The 22,481-nt window shown below is 33.0% G+C and overlaps 1 protein-coding gene across 1 annotated transcript in view; it reads right to left on the bottom strand.

Moving 5' to 3' along the window:
- Positions 1 to 9,425: 9,425 nt before the first annotated feature.
- Positions 9,426 to 22,481, bottom strand: part of LOC106117693 (TWiK family of potassium channels protein 12) — a 30,466-nt gene continuing 17,410 nt past the window's right edge. Inside the window, exons 2-3 of the mRNA XM_013312095.1 lie at positions 10,759 to 11,556; positions 9,426 to 10,234 (exon numbers count right to left, since the gene is read on the bottom strand). Of these exons, the coding sequence (XP_013167549.1) occupies positions 9,426 to 10,234; positions 10,759 to 11,491 (1,542 nt within the window). The 5' untranslated portion in view covers positions 11,492 to 11,556. The remainder of the gene's footprint in view (positions 10,235 to 10,758; positions 11,557 to 22,481) is intronic.

Below are 22,481 nucleotides of genomic sequence, written 5' to 3'. Positions count from 1 at the left end.
TTATACACCTAAAATATCCCATTTTAAAATTATATTTGGACAATATATCATAAATACATTTAATTATAAAGTCCAAGGCAGACTTGTTTTTTTTATCCTACTTTGAAATGGAATCCTAATTCGATTTCTTTATGAACATACAGTAGTACAGTTAAGTTAGTGATTATATTTTACAAAACATAATTAATATTTAAATTACAGGATTACCCAGTTAATTATTTTGAGAGACACGAGTATAATATTATCTGTAAGTGTTTAAGCAAGCAAAGAAAAAAATACGTACGTCTCAATTGAAATTAAATCTTTTAATTCAATGGTCCCATGAAGGAAATGGTTTGTGATTTATTCAACTACTAGTTATCGCCCGCGATTCAAATCACAAAACTTAATAAGTAGCCTATGTGTTCTTCCAGACTATGTTTTACATCAATGCTTTATATCAAGATCTATTGAGCAGTTCTGTAGGTTCTAACAAACATACATAAAGCCATCTTAACGTTCGCATTTATATTAGCTATCGCCCGCGACTCCGTTCGCGAAGCAATTAATAATAATAAGTAGCCTATGTTTTATTCCAAATTATGTTCTACATATATGCCAAATTTCAGCGAGATCCATGCAGCCGTACTGGAGATACGTTCTAACAAACATCTATACATCCATCAAACCAAACATTCACATTTATAATATTAGATCGCTAACGGCCGAGACTCCAAGAATTAAAACAACTAAACTTGTTCTACATCTATGGCTTTCATCAAGACACCTTGTGACAAACATCCATTCATCAATCTAAACATTCTCATTTATAATATTAGTTATAAGTAAGATTATGGAAGTGTTAGAACACTTTAAAATCATCAATGTCACGTCTGCATCACATCATCACTAGTATGTTGATGGTTAAAGCAAACACTAGTTTAGTTCAAACATTGTAAGTTAGTACAAGAGCCTGGTCATTTATTCGTTTACGTCATACTTACCACATCCTCGCTAAATTGTGTAGTCAGACAACGTAAATCTATAAAACAAGATGTATGGATGTATTTATACGTCAAGTTGTACAAATTACATTACTTTGGCAGATATATTTAAGTTTTTACATTCCATGTATATATATAATCATTTAACTATACTCATCTATCTACATATATATAAATAAAATTGGAGTGTCTGTTTGTAATATTAAATTAACTGTTTTTTAATACATGTAAATGAATACATATAATGTATGTACCGTATACACTGAAATATTTTTTTACATATTTTGTCTGTCTGTTTGTTCCGGCTTACCTCTGAAATGGCTGGACCGATTTCGACTTTTATTGGCAGGTAGCTGCAGATGTTGCAATGTCCAAGTACTGTCCAGTACCGTGCGCAGCTCAAAAATAGTAAACAGAATTTAACGCGGATGAAGTCGTGAGCACAGTGATACGATAAATGTAGCATAAAATACAAGTAATTTAACTTAATATTAAACCTCTTTTCTACTAAGCGACTGACCGAACACGAACATGAATTTTATGATTAAATCATAAATATAGAAATAGCACTCATCCTTATTAAGCTAGTGAAAAAGGAGTTTTACAATAAAAAGTATAATTTTGAATAATAAACATTATTCTGATATTTCTGCATTCATTTATTAAGGTACAGATTAAAATTGTACATTAACAAGAGTAATAAAAAGAAAAAAAAGAACAATACGATTCGGGGCTATCAACGTAAAAGTTAGGCTTTTTTCTTTTGAGCATTAAGCTACTAGAAAGCGTTATGATGTTTAACAAAAAAAAAGCTACGAAGTCAAACTCGGGCCATTTCTATTCTTAAATTCAAACTTTTCTAATTTGATTTTAATGCGCGTTCTCTGTTACGAAAAGTATGAGAACAAATAAAATGGGGCTAACAATAAAATTATTCTTAACAATGTCTTGTTTTCCTTGTTTCAATTTTATTTAGCTAAGGTAAAGTACACAGTACATATTGATTCTTAAGATTATTCCATACTTTAGGAACGTATCATCATCAGCTCACTATACGTCCCCACTGAGGTGCACGGAGCCTACCCTAAGCTAGGGGTGACTAGGCAATAGTCAACCACGCTGGCCCAATGCGGGTTGGTTGATTTCACAAATATGTATCTTCGAATTTCTTCGCAGATATGTGCAGGTTGCATCACGATGTTTTCCTTTACCGTAAGAACGTCGGATAAATCGAAAAACAATTTGGTACAAATTGGTAAATTGACCACATTGGCCCAGGCGTTGTTGAGTTATGCGCTTACCAACACATTTTGCGATTCATTTTATATTATATGTAGATTATTTGTTAATCGACGTAATATTACGCAATGTAAAGTAGTCTGTTGTCGTATAATTAGTTTAAGTTCCTTGGATGCTGTACTCGCTGGCAGAAATTGGATTTCACAGTAAACATTCTTCCCATTATGTAACATTGTATTTCCTTATGTAGGCGAAAATGTTTTATTACTGGAGTATTTTTAGAGAACATCGGCGGCTCAGGGGTTGATGTGCAGACCCTGGGTTCGAATCCCGCCATGTACCAATGTAATTTTCGATATAAATATGTACATTTATCCGACGTTTTTAAGATGAAGGAAAACATCGTGATCCAACCTGCACATATCTGAAAAGAAATTCAAAGATATGTGTGAAGTCAACCCGTACTGAGCCAGCATGGTTGACTATGGCCTAATCACTCCTCACTTAGACTCCGAGCTGATGATGACTGTAGTATTTTTAGGATAGGTAAAAACATAAAAATTACCAAAAAGAACCTTACATGTAGTGAACATATTGTGCGTTAAATTCCCCTTCGTCGCTACTGGCTTTCTAGATTGGTCGTGGTCATGATGCATTAGTGACCCACAAGCATAAATATCCAGTCCTAAATAATATTTTAGGTGTCAAAGGATACAAATTTAGTTGTAATTTTATACCCAAACTAGCTGTTGCCCGCGACTCTGTCCGCGCGGGATTAAAAATAGATGTTGGCGGATTCTCAGACCTACTCAATATGCTCATAAAATTTCATCACGATCGGTCAAGCCGTTTCGGAGGAGTATGGTAACGAATGTGACACGAGAATTTTATATATAAGATAAATAAATCCTCAAAGAGCAAATTTTAATAAAAATTTTGAGCCTACAAACAAGAACTTGTTTTGATATAAGTAGATTGTGTAAAATGTATCTCATCGCTCTTGCAATTTCGCGGCGGTAACACAATTTTTTATGAAAATTGTCGCTTCATTACTTCGCGGCGGCGGTCGGCGCGCTATCCTTTTTTATTTTTCCCCTTTTGCCTGCTAAAAGTGAAATGCACCAAGTGTACTTAATTAGAACTTAACTTGAAAGACTCTAAGTAAATTTATCTTTATTAAAGTGTAATAAAGGTTATTAAATATAAATTTTAACAGTGGTAGAGCCCGCTTTAAAATCTTCGCACGAATTGGAATCGCCCGATGAAATACCACGACCACACAGAAGACAGGTGTCAAGTGGAAGCAATTCCGCGTTTCGTCTGATGAGTGTTCGTCCCGGATGCCTAATTTAGTCCCCTTTCCCTTCCCACCCTTTATCTTATAAGGAAAGAATGGGAAGTGGAAGTGGACTTTCCGGATGAGAGGAAGCATGGAAAGGGAAGATATTATTTTTCTGTGCATCCTCTCCTCCGTCGGTTAAAGGTAGGCAACGCATATGCAATTGCGTATGTCTATGGCCAGCAGTCGTTTTGCTATTTCAGCGATTTCAGGTGGCCGCTCGCTTAAGATACAAAAAAAAATCTTACAACTATTTCAAGTAAAATCTCAAGTGATGCGGTAGGTGAAGTTTTTTATTATGAATCGTGGACTTTTATTTAACTTGTCTTCAACTGAATAATATTTTGAGTGAATGGCTTCCGTTTGGTTAAAAGCTTCACATAATTTTCTGAAAAAAATATTTTTCTGATATCGAAACGGTCTCGAATCGCAATAAAACTCATCATAAAGCCTTTTATTTTCGTTGTAAAGATGTATACGTGATATGAATTTTATCTCTATAGTATATTTCTATAGAAAAATTGATCATTAATTTACTCCTAAAAAATTATTTGAGCTAAAGAAATAAAATGGCGTGTAACATATATGTTTTCAAGTTTCACAAAGAACTTAAGTCTATAGATAATTTAGTTATTTACAAGATTAAAACTTAAAAATTTAATTTTGATCAAATTCCAAAGGTTTTTTGTTTATTTTAAAATTTAATTTGTTTTTATAGTTTTTATTTCCTTTCGTAATGTTAAATCAATGAACTTAGATAGTGTATTTTCCTCATAAAGACCTTGTAAGTTACTTTTAGAAAGCAAGAGAAAAATAAAGGACTCACATTGTGTAATTTTATTGAAAAGGCCTTATTCAATAATCACTTTATATGACTTCTGAGCGGAAAGTTAAGAATAACGTTGATATAGTACCATTATTATAGCTTTAAAGTCATTGCTGTGGTTTTTACGGCCAAATAAAGAAAAGCTTTATGATTTTTTTTCTCATTTTTATTGGATTTTACAGCTATCTATAGCTGTTTTCATTCCATAGACGACTTTTAAAGAATGAGCAAGCTTGAAATTTATCGCACGTTTTCATGGTGCAGGACGACACGAATAGAAAATAACTATTTTGTTAGTGTGCGTCCGAGTCCGTCTATCAGACCGACCTTGAGTAGGTAGGTTACTTAAATTATTAGGTAATGTATGTTTTTCTAATGGACTTACCGTGAATTTCTGAGAGCAACATCCCCGTTTAAAACATGTTATCCCTGTTTTGTCAAAGATAATGACAGCGATGATTCGTTTTAAAGATTTTGGACTTAGAAACATCGGTTATTGGTCAACTAAATCCGTAATGAAATATTAGATGTGGATTTCACTTCAAGCCATTATTAAGTATATTTGAAAAACAAGTAAACACATATGAGAAATATTGTTTTATGGTATGTAAGCTTACAATAACGATCCAGGGGTGGCCAACCGGTCGCTCCATCGAGTATTACTCCAGTCGATATTATATAGTTGATAAATAGGTATTCACTAAGAGTGATTGTCAGTTTTATTATTTCCATTTTAATAAAATACAAAAAACTTCATAATTGTTTTCTAAACTATGCTGTTTTTTTTTAAGGTTTTACGAAATTTGTACTTGTTAAACAGGGATTCGTCGAAAACAATATCTACGGTGCGATCGAGTTGGCTGCCCCTGAAATTGATTATATACTATAGACAATTTCTTTTCGATTCAAAACGATGAGATTAAATATTTGAGCATCAAGTTGATACATATTCCAGAATTTTATTGGCAATAAACTTGCTCGTGATAGCATCGTTTTATGAAATATGAATTTCTTTTGCGAGAAACAATGTAAATAAAAGCCGTGGAAGTTCAGACTTCCATCTCGATATCTGCAGAAACCTATTTATGAATTTTAACTATTCAAATATTTCAGGTGCTTAGATTTTAAGAAAATGTTTGCTAAAATCCGGAATTTATTCCACTAAAACTAAAAATGTTGCCGTCAAATGCAATAGTTTATTAATGATTATTTAGCTGGAGTAAAGCAGATGTATTATTTTTTATGTATTTATAATTTTACGCACATCAGAATCGGTACTTATTTAGTTAACCGTCTTATATAAAATAATATTTCATAGTCTTTGCAAATACATTAGTAGTTGAAGACAAGTTAAATGTATGACTTACGATGAAAGGTAAGTTAATAAGCGGCAAACATTTGCCGACAACTCTTCGCAGAAAAGTTTACGTAGGCGCACACATGGTAAAACTTTTTCTTTTTAGAAAAGGTAAAGTAAATAAGACGAAAAATATTTAGCGTTCACTATAAGAAAAAAAGAATCAATTAATTAGCAAACAATAATGTTTTGCAAAAATAAGTGTAGGACCAGTTTTGCGCCTAGCAATATGTCTATAGCAAATTTTATTTTAAACATGTTTAATATTACTAGTAAAAAAGTAACAGTAAAAAATCTAATATTGAATTTCAACTTCATAGTATCACCATATATATTTTTTTGTATTTTAATAAAAAGTTACTCATTTATTTATTTATATTATTCCTGTATAATTATCATACTTACATTGAGTAACCAGTACTGCTATTACTGTTTTGCATTGTGCGTACAGAATTTTATAAGGACATTTACAGAACTATTATTCGTTGGGTCACTATAATACGATATAGTTTCGTTTTATGGCTAGAAATGTTTCCAGTCGACAATAACGGATTGCGCAGCGATACTGTACGCCAGTGTCGTGACGTTGCGAGAAAATAAAGCTTACAGGACAACTGTTGGAAATGTAATGTAATCCACTCAGAGTGAATTGATGTGTAATATAAAACATTTGATTGTATCCTTTATTTTGTTTATTGTTCTCCAAGCTAATGAATCGTCACGCTGTGTAACTACTTATCTTAGTAGTATTATAAATGCGAATGTTAGGATGTTAGAAGATATCTCCGGAACGCCTCAACGGATCTTGATGAAATTTGAAGAACACAGTGTTGAAGAACATAATAAGCTACTGTGAATGTTTAGATGTTAGACGATATCTCCGGAACGCCTGAACGGATCTTGATGAAATTTGAAGAACATAGTGTTGAAGAACATAATAAGCTACTTATTAAGGTGTTCTTTTCAATCCGCGGATGGAATCGACTGCTAGTGGTATCATCAAAATTTATTATTAAATGTGTCTTAATAAAAGAACGCTTGATCACATTTTCATCTGGTTTAAAATGGTACTGTAGTCATGATAGTTGACAGTTTTGTAATATTTTTCCTATATTTTGATTGGCAAGGAGCTCCGTTGGCATTTTCCAAATTTTTGGCGTACGTAAACGGAACGTAATATGGGTTTCAGACAGCGTTAGTAGAATTATGCTTTATGAACATAATAGATTATTTAGTTCACGTATGCAAATTGTTAAAATAAATAATTACTAAAAATAACAAATTATTATCCGTAAGAGATTTCGCAAACCGTAGCCCGTCGTTTCTCTCATTGCGGTCTGAGTGGTAAAGTTACCCTCTCAGTAAGGCGAAAATGGCTTTGTTCTAAAAGTTCACTCGAGACTTCTTTCAATATTCTATTTTTACGCTTTTATTTAAACTTTGCAACGATCCACTTTTATTTCGGCTTTATTGTACGTTCCATTATTGCTCTGAATAAAAAAGAAATAAGAAAAAAAACTCTGATCAAGATATGCGTGGATACATAAAAGTATCATCATCATCAGCTCACTATACGTTCCCCTGCTATATTCCATTACAATTGCTTTTTCAGCAACAAACATCATGTCCTATAGTGGATAGTTCAACTTACACATAAGAAATTTTAACAATAGATTGCATCGGATTATTAAAATTCCGTACTTTAGTATCCTTTTTAGAGCCCTTTTGTATGATGATGAGACATTATTTATAATGTGTATAAAAGTTTATTTTTTAGGATTCCGTGCCAGAAAGGAAAAAAAATGGAATCCTTATATGATCACTTTGTTGTCCGTCCGTCTGTCTGTCAATACCCTTTTTTGTATATGTTTGTATTTATTTATAATACTTTGTGATAGCTTAGAGCCTGAAGGACTGGACTGATAGTACAGTCAGAAGCATTTTTTAATCTTACTAATATTATACAATTGCGAATGTTTGGATTGATGTTTGTTAGAAGGTATCTCTAGAAGGACTGTATCGATTTTACTGAAGTTTGGCATAGATGTAGAAGTCTGGAAGAACAAATAGGTAAGTATAATTAAGTTTTTTCTAATTCCGCGTAACCGGAGTCACATACAGATAGTTTATTTATGATTATCACGTCCGTACAAAGGCCGTCTATAACAATTGGAGTAGTAATACTATGTATTGTTTAGGATCAAACCATGTATTTCTCCTCGACTCCTATTGATCCAGTGGTAACTAATAGTCTGCTATCGTACGTACGTGTATCTAAGTTGCTGCTTAATACATTGTCGGTCTTAACACAATGGTGCCGTAAACTATTCCTGTTGTATTCAAAGCTTAAACATGAATGGTACTCGTAACAATGTCTTGTAGCAATCTAGAATTCTAGAATGTAAACCACTAATGAATGAAATCATTCCCCATATTAATTCTATTAATTTCAATTATCTCGTTCATTCTTGTGTCGTTTTCCTGAAGCTGCAATACCGAGGGATGTGACTGGATTCCTAGTGTCTTTGTTGGTTTCTGATATCAAAATCCCTGTATAAAACACATCACCATCCCTGCCATTATCTATGACAAAAAAGAGATGCCAATAAATTTTAAATAGGGATATTGGTCTTAAAAACTCACGGTCTATGTTCATAAATGAGCTAGTACCAATAATGTACCTTAGTTTTTACAAGATTATTTTATATATAGAGCGTCGGTGACTCAAGCGTTTTCAACCTTTGACTTGCCATCTGCAGCTCCGAGAATCCCACCATGTGCCAATGTGTTTTTCGATTTCCGATTTACATATGTACATTTATCCGACGTTCTTACGGTGAAGGAAGACATCGTGATGCAACCTGCACATATCTGAGAAGAAATTCAAAGATATGTGTGAAGTCAACCAACCCGCACTGGGCCAGCGTGGTTGACTAAGGCCTAGTTACCCTTAACTTAGGGTAGGCTCCGAGGCCCTCAGCTGATGGTGATGATGATATGTATTACAAACATAACGAAGTCAACTCTTCACTAAACAGGAATAAGTCACAGGAATGAAATAACAAAAGACATACGAATATTATTTCATTTTATTAACTTACAATTTTACAAAGAAACTATTCACATGAAAATATTTTACGTCTAAATTTCATGATATTAACAGTTGACATATAGATTTAGTTAGAAGATGTTATACATCGTTTACCAGCTTAAATTATTCTTCAAGTATTTTACATATTTACATTTATGTACAATAAAGAAAATCTAAGAGAACATTATGATATTAGATTTCTATGTCAGACTTTATATTTTGATTTAAATCATATGTATAGTCAACATGTGACAGTAAATTATACAACTATATTTGTTACAAAGGTTCACTTAATATGTATAAAAAGTTACATTACAAATCTAATTATTGACATGTTCGAGCATTTCTGGTAACGCATTGTACGCTACCATGTTACCAAAAGTTCCCTGTGGCTCTTTCTTAGTCACTATCGCTACAATTTCTTCTTCAGGTGGAGGCGGAGGAAATTCCGGATTCGTATCAACTGTTGAAGATATATCATCTACACTTAGTACTACTTCCCTATTGTCAATTTCAATTCTATTACGTTCCATAATAGATGTATCTTCCATAATACTGTACAAGTTTTCTGATTTACCTTTATACATTTGTCAAGAGCTCATATAAAATGGATCGTTTATGTTTACCTCATCATTTACAGTGTTATTTTTCTGTGACCATTCCTTTTGTTGATGTTTGATTCTGTATATAATTTCATCATGTATAACACCAAAGCACATTGCAGTTAAAGCTAATCCTGTCAATGTGTACACTGAACAAAACCATAGTGTTGTAGAATTAATCGTGTAATATCTTACACCGTGAATTGTCGTATAGCTCATGCCAGGAATTATACTACCGAATCCAATAGTACTTAGTGCCATGAAACAAAAATAAAATCCGTCAACGATACTCATATTATCTAGTTTATAAAGAATAATTGCACCCAATGTAATGTATATAAAAATTGCAGCAAGACATAATAAAACTGGTGCTAAAATACTTAAGCCGTGCATAGAAAGTTTGGAATCTGTATCAGGCCAACTAATAACATCATCTTTGGCAGTACTTGTAGTCGGTCGTTCTGAACAAGAGGAATCTTTGTGACTATCAGTTTTTAAAACGTAACATTCTTCTGTTGGTGTTTTGCTCGTGTTTTGACTGTTTAACATTTCTTCTTGTTGTCGTCGTAGCTTCATTCTTCTCTCCTTTTCAGCCATACGTCGTTCGTCATAACAACAGTATCCACAATTGGAACATAAGCAGCAACATAATGCTCGACTAAAAACGCTTCGTGCCATTTTAGATAAAAGGGAGCCAACACTTGAGAGATATACTAAAGTAAGGGGAATTCCGATGATTGCATATACAATTGTTGCTCCTTTCCCAAGAATTGTCTTCGGTGCGATGTTACCGTAACCTGGAAAAGAAAAAAATGATTTACAAATCGTATCAAAGTTATTCGATAAATAATACTTTTATCGTTAGTTTCTGGCACCAAAATCTCTTCATAAAACATATCATCATCCCTGTTATTTAAAAAAACAGAAATAACAATATGTTTCAAACGTGGTCTGTGGTCTCAGAAACCCACGGTTTATGGTGTATCAACGATACAAGTTTTCTTATAATACTAATATTATAAATGCGAATGTTTAGATGGATGTTTATTTGAAGGTATCTCCGGAACGGCCTCGTGGTTCTCGCTGAAATTTGACATAGATGTCGAGAATTATCTGGAAGAACACATAGACTATTTATTAAGTTTGTTTTTAATTTCACGCGGACGGAGTCGCGGGCGACAGCTAGTTAACTCTAACATAGCGGTAGTATTTTCCCAAAGGACATTAAGGCATTTCAACTTATATCACGCAAATAGTATCATCAAATATTTCCTATTTGTATTGTTAGTAATGAATAAGTTTATAAAGACAAGAATCTTACCAATTGTGGTTAGGACTGTTAACGAGTAGAAAAACGCAAGTGCCAAATTCCATTCATGTTCTTCGTAATGATTGTTACTGTCACCGCTGCCAAATTCTCCGAGAGCCAATTCTTTATAACTGACTCCGTATTGAGTAGCCATTTCAGTTGTTACTCTTTGAATCAACTCATTTTGAAATTTCAATATTTCCTGCGCAGCAAGACGAGTCCAATTTTCTCTGTATAAAATGTTTAATGACACTGTGATCTCCCAAATGTTTTCTACTGCTTTACTTCTCGCGTCCCAAAAATAATTTGCAGAAACCGTAAGGTTGGTATAATCTGGATCAATTTCCTCAACTTCTTTTTTATTCGTATTATTGTGATCGTTTTGACTGATCTTTTGTTTATCGGGTAATAACCTGGGTCGTGCTGTTATATCTGTTTCGCCTTCGATCGTTAAAAATATAATTGATCCTAAGAAAGTGTACGCCAATAAAATAAAAAATATTACCATGTTGGTGAGAGATCCAATAATAAACTGTTTTCGTCTATACTTTGTGGTTTTAAAACAAAAGCAGCAAATAACTTTTTGGCGTGGTGTTTGTGCTCGTTTTTTGCTAGTTGAAGCCATCGAATCCACGTCTTGGCATGTTTCCAGTAGGATCCCCCCATTAAGAGCCGGTTTGGCCGGTGTATATTGCTCAAATCGGTTAATTGCTTCTTTGTCCAGTATTATATGATTAATGTCCATTTTCAGGCATATTTTACGTTCCTCGTTTCTTTGCCTCCATTATATCTTCTTACTATGATGTCTACCTGAAACAAGAGAAATCGATATTTAGTTAAGAAATTTTGGAATAATCAAGCTCAAACATGCTGTTGAAAAATTATCATCTTTGAGAATGAATCACATTGAAATGAAAATCGTAGTTCTTTTGTGAATGAGATGTTTTTAATATTTTAACGACCACAAAATAAAAAAACGATTAAATATTTTGCTATAAAAATAATCTGAAAACTTCAAACGAAATCAATCTATCAAGATTTGAGAGCGATTGAAGACGTCCGGAATGAATGAAGAAAATACTTTAATACATTACAGTACTCGATCAGGACCATTAGGGACCTTTCCGATAATGATCCATTTAGATACTGGCCGTCGGACTTATCTGAAATAACTTTTTAGTGATTTCTTTTGTGGCATTTACCAAATAAAACATCCACAGTCCACAAATTAATTAATCACTAACAAAGCTTTAACGTTTCTTCATACATGTGTATAGAATTTACAAAATTTACTCTAATCACGTAGACTAACCTTATTTTCCCAAACGTCTGTAATTAAAGATTTCTACTTCAAAGCAACACACGAGTCTGTTTTTAATTGCTTAAAACTATTTTCTTCCAATTTATCTACAACAAAGACTTATACTAATATTTTCAGGATGTTCTGAGCTATAAAAAGTGCTCTGTCTCCGAGATTAAAAAATAGATAATTGTCGACTCTCAGACCGCAATATGCATATGAAATTTCATAAAAATCGATTAAGCCATTTCGAAGGAGTAAGGTAACTAACATTGTGACACGAGAATTTTATATATATGGTTATTTTGTGGTTATTTATATTATATCAGCTAAGCAAGGAAGTCAGAAGTTAATGTTACAATACAAACAAAGCATAGACTTGTTAGCAATTCCCCGAATATTGCTTATATTCTCGGCCGCTAGCCAACTTTGGTATACTCATATTGTAAACATACAAAGCAAAATTTGAAAACTTTATTAAACTTTTTTAATGAGGTCTGCTTGAAGATAATAATATTAATGCTTATAAAAATTAATATATTGTCTAAAAAGCTGTGTAAAAATTACTGACTTATTAAAGTAGAGAACGGGATTAGAGAAGTTTAATGCCATTTTAAGAACCTAACTAGCTGTCTCCCAAGACTCCGTCCTCGCAGACTGAAAAACTTAATAAGTAGCCTATGTGTTTTTCCAGACTATGCTGTAAATCTATGTCAAATTTAAGCGAGATCCATTTAGCCGTTCTGGAGATATCTTCACACAAACATACGTCCATCCAATCATTCCCATCTATAATATTAGCAAGATTAGTAAGATTTATAACTAACAAAAGCCTATCTACAATGGACGCAACAATACGAAGTAAGAAAATCATTATTTTTTAATTTTTTACTGAAAATACTATGCCCAATTTGACATAAAGTTATAACTTAAACATTAAAGTTTAATAGGTCGGAAATAGTCCCGTAAATTGCTTCAAGTTTGTCACATCACTTAGACATGATTTTACGTTGAAATTGTTAAAGTGCTTCGGCACTTTGTTTGAATTGCTAACAGGTTCAACTCTGTTGTATAGATATACAGCTTTCAAATATATATATGTAAGTGAAAAGTTTGAACTCTGGTAAAACCTAAGATAGAGTAAAATATAATCTGTATACTGAAATTTACCATGTGTTTGAAGGAACTAAAACTAGAGATTTACACTTTCACTCTAATTTAGGCTACATAATCTTAGCGTTCATTAAAGTAAGTACTTTAACAGTAACAAATACTAGACAAATTTATTAGATTAATATCCTTCTATATATCACATTGCCATCGCCCTCTTTATTTATACATCATCAGCTCATTATACGTCCCCACCGAGGGGCTCGGAGCCTACCCTATGTTACGGGTGACTAGGCCATACCACGCTGGCCAAGTGCGCGTTGGTTAACTTCACACATATCTTCGAATTTCTTCTCAGGTTGCATCACGATGTTTTCCTTCACCGTAAGAACGTCGGTTAAATGTATATATGTAAATCGGAAATCGAAAAAGATATTAGTACATGGCGGGATTCGAACCCAAGACCTGCAGATTGCAAGTTAAGTGCTTAAACCCCTGAGCCACCGCAGGTCGTATGTACTATTTATACAAAATAGAGATAGTAAAATGTTTTATACAGGAATTTTAGTCTCAGAAACCAACCTTAAGAAATTAATAAGAAAAACTATCTTGATGTCTAAATAATAAGATGTATTGTCAATCATTTTTAAACCACAGAAGAATATTTTTGTTTTACGACCGTATTTTGTTTTCAATATTTTATTCGAAAATGTTCGTCTCCCCGTTAATATTGAATATAATCTCGGTCTGTTTTCATGGATGTTCCATTTAATTTTATTGCTCCCTTTGGAAGCTTAATTAGGTAAATTTATTCGTATCTTTAAAATAAAGTGATGTCGGCTGTTTCAGCCTTGGCCTTACCCATTTGACAGCATATTAATTAACTTTAATGTTGCATCGTTTCACTTTAAGGCATTTATAATTTATTGGATACCTGTAATAGAATTTGTCATGTTTTTTCATATTATTAATATGACAAAATTAAATGCACGTTACAATTTTCAATCATAAAAATATTCAAATAATACACTTAAATATGGTAGAAGATTACGTGAATGAATGAATGATTATGACATCAGACAGCTATGGATTGTGATAAGTTGTTATTTAGGTACATCCTGTATTTAGCCGACTTCTTTATATATCATATAAGTTTATTTATTTATTAACTCTTAATTCTATTTTAATAGAAAAAAAAAATACAAAGCAAGGGCGGCCTTATCGCTCTGAGCTATCTCTTCCAGGCAGTCCAGTGGGACAGGAGAGAATAACATAGATAGAGGGGTATATAACATATGAATATCAGGAAAAGTCAGGAAAAAATATGAGTAATTAATTATCTTTATATATATAATTCTTCTGTGAGTGTGTATGTCACTGAACTTCTCTCAAACGACTGGACCGATTTTGATGAAATTTTTTGTGTGTGTTCAAGGGGATCTGTGAATGGTTTAGATTCACAATGTTGTCCGCTGGACAATGTTTTTTTAATTAATTTTTAATTTATTAGTAGTTGTTGTTTTTCGAATGTTTTACATTGGATCCGACAGACGGCGCTACCATCGCAGTGTCAAATTTTTATTAAAAAAAGTTTGAAATTTTCAAAATTAAAGACGTGTAGACAGAACAACGTCTGTCGGGTCCGCTAGTAATATATATACTAGTTACATATGGATATACTAAACAAAACTAACTAACTAAGCGAAACTTGTATATAATTAAAACGTATTTTTTATCATATTTATTACATTTTAATTCTGTTTACGCATGAAATTATTTCATGCGTATTTAAAACATAATTCTAATAGTGTTGTGAGCATAGATTTTATATCGTACGAAATGTGGGGAAAATGGGGCGTCAGAAAGCCGGCGGGCGGAAGCTTGTCGGCCGGGATTAGCGGTGTTTGTTTAAAATGTCGATCAGCCTATGTGGCCGTGGCTCACGCTTTATTCTCATTACAGAAGCTTGGCTTAAATTAAAATATATTTTCGATAATATTGTTTACAAGGGAAAGCAATAACAGATTTAATTTACATTATTAAAGCATGTAAAGTCGCCATTTACTGTTTTGGATAATATGCTAAATTATTTTAACACTTTGATAAATGTTTAAACTAAATCTTAAATTAAATTAATCTAAGTTAAAAAGATAAAAGAAGGTTAAAAGGGATGAAATGTCTTGAATAAAATAAGACTTTTTCATCATAAAATACGTAATATTTGTAGGAGTTGTTAATGCATAAATTTTCGAAAAAAAGTTAATTTCTATATTCTGTATATAATGTATATTACATACACTAGCTATCGCCCGCGACTCTGTCCGCGCGGAGTTAAATACTTAATAAGTAGCCTATATGTTCTTCCATACTATGTTCTACATGTGTTCGAAATTTCATCTAAATCCGTTGAGCCGTAACCTTCAAACATCCAACCATCCATCCATCTGAACATTCGCTTTTATGATATTAAGGTATTTATTTAACTTAGTAAGATAAGATATTATATTGGTTTATGTTTCCTTATATTTAATATTCAAGTAGTAATATGTTATATGTGTATGAATAAAATATATCCTATTCTAGTTAAGTATCATAAATAAAAAGCAATGAACAAAAGCTTGTAACAAAAATAAAAAAAACACACTTAGTGTATTAACAATAACTACTCTATAAATAAAAAAGTCGTATTTTGTCGTCTTATCAGAGCTGCTGAGAAAAATTGGGTCGGCATGAGTGTTATCGTGGAATTAGGCGAGGAAGCTTTATGGTCGTCTGGTGTTGTACAATATCGCCAAATGTTAGTGTGGCGTTACTGATACGTTGTTATGGATACAAGCTACGACTTAAGCAGATGTATACACGGTATTATAAATATAACACTGTGTTTTCAATGATAAAACATTTGTACTAAACATATATTCCTATATACAACTATTCCTTTCATTTTCTTAAAAAATAATAAAGCTAGCGATATATTTTTGAAAATGCATTAAGTTCATAGACGAAATCTAATCTATGATACCACGAAATAAAATAACAAATTAATCGTTGGTTTTTGAGACCAAAGTACCTGTATATATTGTTATCTCTGTTTTGTCAAAGATAATGAGAGGGACGAAGCTATGTTTTATACAGGGAGTTTGGTCAAAGATTATAAAAGCAACATTCTACATTGTATAATGGTTAAAGTTTTATACATGCACCCATTATGAGGCTTACTTCTTCCACTAGTTTTTTCTTTAAACAATAAAATTTACCCTTAGTGTTTTCGAAATAAGGTTTACTTTGCATTGATCAATCTTCTAGTAATATAAAGTTAAAGGATGTAGTTTTATCTGGAAGTGAACTTAAAGGATAAATAAAAACGGTCTTGGCAAGGATTCGCGTCTCGAATTTCTATTACATTGGACTCTATCCGTGGATACAAAGGATAATATGTAAATAACTACAATCCAGCTAGTTTTGAGACATTCAAAATAAAATCATTTATTTCCTATTTTTCATTCTTTTCAAATATAATGCCCTAGTCATTTTACGATTGACCAGGCGATTAACAACATCGTTAACATTGAGTACTTGAGTAAAAAAAAACATTTACAATCAATTCTAAGGTTTTATGCGATACCAATGAAATGCAGACACTCGTCTATCCCTTTCTGATTTATACCTCACTATAATCTTGGTAATATTATAAATGCGAATGTTTGGATAGATGTTTTAGGAAATATCACCACAACAGCTAAATTGGTATCGCTGAAATTTGGCATAGATGTAGAATATAGCCTGGAAGAACACATAGGCTACTAATTAAGTTTTTTTCCTGCGCGGCTGGAGTCGCGGTCAACAGACAACAGTATTACATATCTTTTCAGCAAGTGTCCTCTAAGATTCGAAGTTATTACAACGATTTTGTTAAGTTTATTATATTTTCCGTGGTCTGTTTTATTCTTCCTTTGGAACATTTAGTTATATTTATATCTATAGGTAATCTTATTGTATTCAAGCCGCATAACAGTTTGTAGTTAATAGTTACAGTATTGCTGCAGTAAAATAAAAGACGTTTATGTGCACTGTTATGGTTCAATAAACGTAAATATGGCCGACTAAAGTGTTCTCTACAAAACGGTTGTATTTATTTACTGGTTTAGTTAAGCGTTTTTCAATATATACAGTTTTATATTAACCTAAATTGAGTATAGGAAACAAGAAATTTGCGGAACAATTATATCTAAAATATGTATACATTTTCATTTAATGTATTTCAAAAATTATTTGTGACCACTATTTATGCTTTCTTATCATTTTAATCGATAGTTCTTCTTCTTCTCTCTTCTTTACTGAAGTTCCTGGTCATACTGAAGTGTCATCACCGCAGTGTCGACGACAAGCTTCTATACTGGTCTATCCGCGGCTTGTCTCAAACTTTTATCATCAGCTCACTATACTACTCTGAGAGGCCCGGAGCCTACCCTAAGTTAAGGGTGACTAGACCATAATCAACCACGCTGGCCCAGTGAGGGTGGCAAATATGTGCAGGTTGCATCACGATGCTATACTTCACCGTCTTTCGTTAAAAAAAAGAAGTATAATATATTAAAAAGACAAATGCATATAATCATGTGCAGTAGCGTGGTGGTTGAGCAGAGCCTCACGACAGTCGATTTGGCTTATCTCCAACACACATTAATGTCCTAATAATATTTCTTTAAATTTGAAATTTTTGCGAAGAACGCCGAATATAGCTAATGCGCTCCCTCAGCTATAATTGTGCCAAGTTTCGTGTCTGCGCCTGTGTGCTCTATATTTTAAACTATCATTACATTAATTATAAAATAGAAAATTAATATTTTAAGTAGAAAATCCATTAAAAATAGTATCGTAGTATCTTTAGAAAATTATGCTCTTTGGAGAGTTAGAACGAAGGAGACCAAATAACAATGAAAAGGCGTAAAAAAAGGTCGTTAATTTTAAACGCTTTACATCAAGTAGCTTTCGATTCCAATTCGTATACAGTTGAGTCCACTAAGGGCCTAAAACACACTAAAATTTAAACTTATATAATTGTAAAAAAACATATTTAATTAATGCGTCAAAATACTTTTCATCAGTCACCGTTCTAGATTACACCGACTTAGTAGTTATTACAATGGACATAGAAACAGTCGTTATAAATGTCATTGTGTAGTGTAAACTGAACAATAGCTGTAAACAAATAGGGCACTTAATCTCTGGTTAAATGTATCGTTACGATCAGCAGAATAGGTTGGCCTGAACAAATGGCACGGAAAAGGGTTTTGGTAACCTCCACGATGGTAACAAATAACAGGCAAATGGAAGCGCGTAATCGATCTATTATGTGCCTTTAATCTGATTTACGACATAGCGAAGCGATTATAGCTATTAACAACAAGTAATAAAGCTCATTTTTCTACAGACAATTGTAATATACGACATACTATCATTCGAAAGAAGACAATTGTTTGAAGACATTGTGAAAATCTTTGTAGCGATTCTTGGGTCAGGCACGTATCTTTCGTATGATACAAAAATTTATATCTATTTTTTTTAATATTATAAGTTGGTAAACGAGCAAGCGACCACCTGAATTCATAGAAATAGCGAAGTGACCGCTGTCGATGGCAAGTGCAGATACGTTGCCTACTTTTAATCAACGCACTACAAGAATTAGTGGTATCATCCTCGTAATTTGACGAATGCAATTTTATTATTACTAATTTCCTAATACTTCAGTGAGGTAGATTTATCAGGCAGATATCATTTAGCAATAAACATTAAAATACTAAATACTTAACTTAATGAATAAAAAAAAAACAAATTGTAGCTATAAACATCCCATGAGCAATTTTGAAGAGCAATGTACTAACAAGAAACAATATTGTTAACGTTCAGAAGTTGCGTTTTTACAAACAAACAACTAACGTAAACGTAACAATAGCCCACATTATTCCGAATCTATATTCCAATCGCGGGCCTTTGAATCCGTTCGCAACAAAACCAGTTCGACCCTCATCTTTGTGAGAATTTAATTGCTAATCATGCGAAAACGATGGCATTTGAGATTAAATGCGCCCGCATTATTTGTTACATACCAGCGCTAACCTATGTTTACCACCATTATCCTGGCATTAAACATTTTTAACGTTCCCAAATAATTACAACAACATACTGTCTCCGACTTTTCTGCTTAGAATAAAACAATTGATTGTCTTTTGTTTACTAACAACAAAAAAAAAAGCAAATCCTCCCCTCATCCCCTATAAAAAGTAATTTGAACCATCTTCAAGACTATATTAGTGGTAAATTTTATCCTAAATGATTAAGTCATATCAGAGTCAACTGGTAACAAACATCCAGCCAAACTCATCTTACTTCTATCTATATTATAAATGCGAATGTTTTGGATGTATGGAGGTATGGATAGAAGTTTGTTAGAACGTGTCTCCAGAACAGCTGCGTGCGTCTCGCTGAAATTTGACATTGATGTACAGTATTGCCTGGAAGAACACACAAGCTTCTAATTAAATTTTATTTACTTCCAAGCGGATGAATTTGCGAGTGACAGCTAGTTTAGTATATTAGTAAGATATGTAGATTCAATGAGTCTTAAATTACAATTATATACTTAGCAGTAGGTCTTATCCGTGTCGTCTTATATCAATTATCCACGATCTCCGGAGGCTCATTGCATATTAATTACTACAAATTAGGCCTACTCACATGAACTGTTAGGTCATAACTTTGATAATATGCCGTTGATAGTGTCATATTAAATTTACTGACACATTAAAATGTAATAAAATTAAACTTACTAATATTAAATGCAAATATTTAGATGGGTGGGTGTTTGTTTGAAGTTATGTTCGAAACGGCTCACCGGATCCTAATGAAAATTGGTATAGATGTAGAACATAGTCTGGAAGGATATATAGGTTACTCATTTAGTTTTTTTTTATTTCATCCGGACGGTGTCGCGGGCGACAGCTAGTATGTAAATATACAAATGAGTCATATGTTATTTGTGCATAAAACAATAGCGACTAAATTAACTAAACTTCCTGTTATTTGAATTTGAATTATTTGAATGAATATTTATTTATTGCCACAAACAAGGAAAAGAAAAACTACAAAAAAAATGATTATTATTGAAGAAATATTTAAATTATTCGTATTCTGATAAGATCAACAAATTTTGCTCCAAAAGCTGTCAGTCGCTAACAAGGCAGTATTGTTTACGCATTACTATTAAGACGCCAAGTAAAGACTTGCTCAAATCAAAACTTTTTAACCTTGTTAAATTTATAATTTGTTTTGACAACACAAACCAAACAACAACAAAGATAAAAGGTTTTAATTTTGGATTTACCGTTACAACTAACCGATCGTCGTAGACGCTCAGACTCGTAGCGTCGTAGACACGTAAAGACGTACAGTTGAAAAGTCGTAGACATATACTGTATTACTTCAAAATATACATGTAGACACTGTTTACTTAAACACTTGTTTTAACCTTTTAACCGCCAATTATTGATCACCAAAATTGTGAAGTTCACATTTCAGAAACCTACCTTAATCATATTTGAATATTCATGATTACTTATAACATATAATATCAAAGTACAATAAAAGGGATAACATATATAAGCTAAGACGTATTATCAAACACTGTTTAAGACTTTTTATGGTAAGAACAGTGGTAGAGCCCGCTTTAACATCTTCGCAAGAATTGGCCGGGCTTGCCCGGTGAAATACCACGACCACACAGAAGACAGGCGTCAAGTGGAAGCAATTTCGCGTTTCCTCTGATGAGTGTGCGTCCCGGAAGCCTAATTTAGTCCTCTTTTCCGTTCCCACCTTTTTTCTTATAAGGAAAGTATGGGAAGTGAAAGTGGACTTTCGAGGTGAGACGATGCATGGAAAGGGAATATATTTTCTTTCTGTGCATGAGGAGAGAAGGTTCTCCGTCGATCAAAGGCAAGGCAACGCATTTGCAATTGCGTAAGTCTATGGGCAACAGTCACATCGCTATATCAGCGATTTCAGGTGGCCGCTCGCTCGTTTGCCACCTTATGATATAAAAAAAGACCCATAGAGTCGCAGTTCCATGGCATATTCAGTCACCTAATAAAGATTTTAAAAGACTAAACGAATGCACCTATCGTTTGAATAAACTACACTTCAATTGTCTATTACTGTTCCCATATACATCCCATCATGAATATAACATGAAGGAAGATTGTTTCTAAAAATGAGCTATTGTCTTGGGAATACAATGCGGTACCTTGGTTTATTCCAAAATTCATTTCCTCGCAAATAACGGTTTGACTCCGCAAATCTATTCTCTTTTATTTTCGATGAAAAATATTTCAGCATACAATGTATTTATTGTTCGACCTATTGAGAGAAAAATGTATTACATTTATTCCTTAATCGCAGATTCTCTTTTGTCATATTATAAATCTATACATCGGCAAATACTTAAACCTCTTATATGTAAAATATTATATGTTAAACTCTCGGTCATAATGTTAGTTACCATACTCCTTCGAAGCGGCTTGACCAATTTTTATGCAATTATATATGCATCTTCAGGAGCTCTGATAATCGGCTACTATCTATTTGTAATCAAACACAGCCGATGTCGCGGGCGATAGCTAGTTTTAATATAATTTTATTGAGAAACTATTGGAAGAGAAATCTCTGTATCAAACGAGTCATATCTGTCATTTGACAAAACAAAAATAACAACGGGAATTTTAAACGGGAATTTTGGTCTCAGAAGCTCACAGTAACTTGACCAGAAAAGTACTATGACTCGAAAGTAAAAGGCGTGTTTTGTGATATTTTTCTAGGAAAACGAGGTAAAATATAAGGCATTTTAGTTTTCCATTTAGTTGAAAGAAAGGGTATTTACCGTTCAACCGATCGCCCGAAGGCCCAATCGGTCCAACGGACCAACGGTCCACTCCCGAAAAGAATGCTTTTAAGTAAGCCGCTCCGGATAAGCTTACATAGAACTTAATTTTGAAAAGATTTCGACGATGTCGGTGAATGACGTATCGCAAAACAGACCAAAATAAACGAGCCACTTTGGAATCTTTTCTTGGAATATTCGAAAGGAGAATATTCAATATTTTCCCAAGTTTAACATAAAAAGGACTGTACCAAACTCCAATGCCGTTTTCGGCTTTTAATGTTGTAAGAGATTTGGAAAAGTAATGATATTTGCTTTCACCGTCCCTTTTAAGATTTTGGTTAAACACGAATTTGTTAAAGATGGAAAAATACTTCAAAATATACAAGATTG

This window comes from Papilio xuthus, unplaced genomic scaffold, assembly GCF_000836235.2.
Source record: "Papilio xuthus unplaced genomic scaffold, Pxut_1.1 DF827679.1, whole genome shotgun sequence".
Taxonomy (NCBI): domain Eukaryota; kingdom Metazoa; phylum Arthropoda; class Insecta; order Lepidoptera; family Papilionidae; genus Papilio; species Papilio xuthus.
This window is presented reverse-complemented; position numbering and strand designations above follow the sequence as displayed.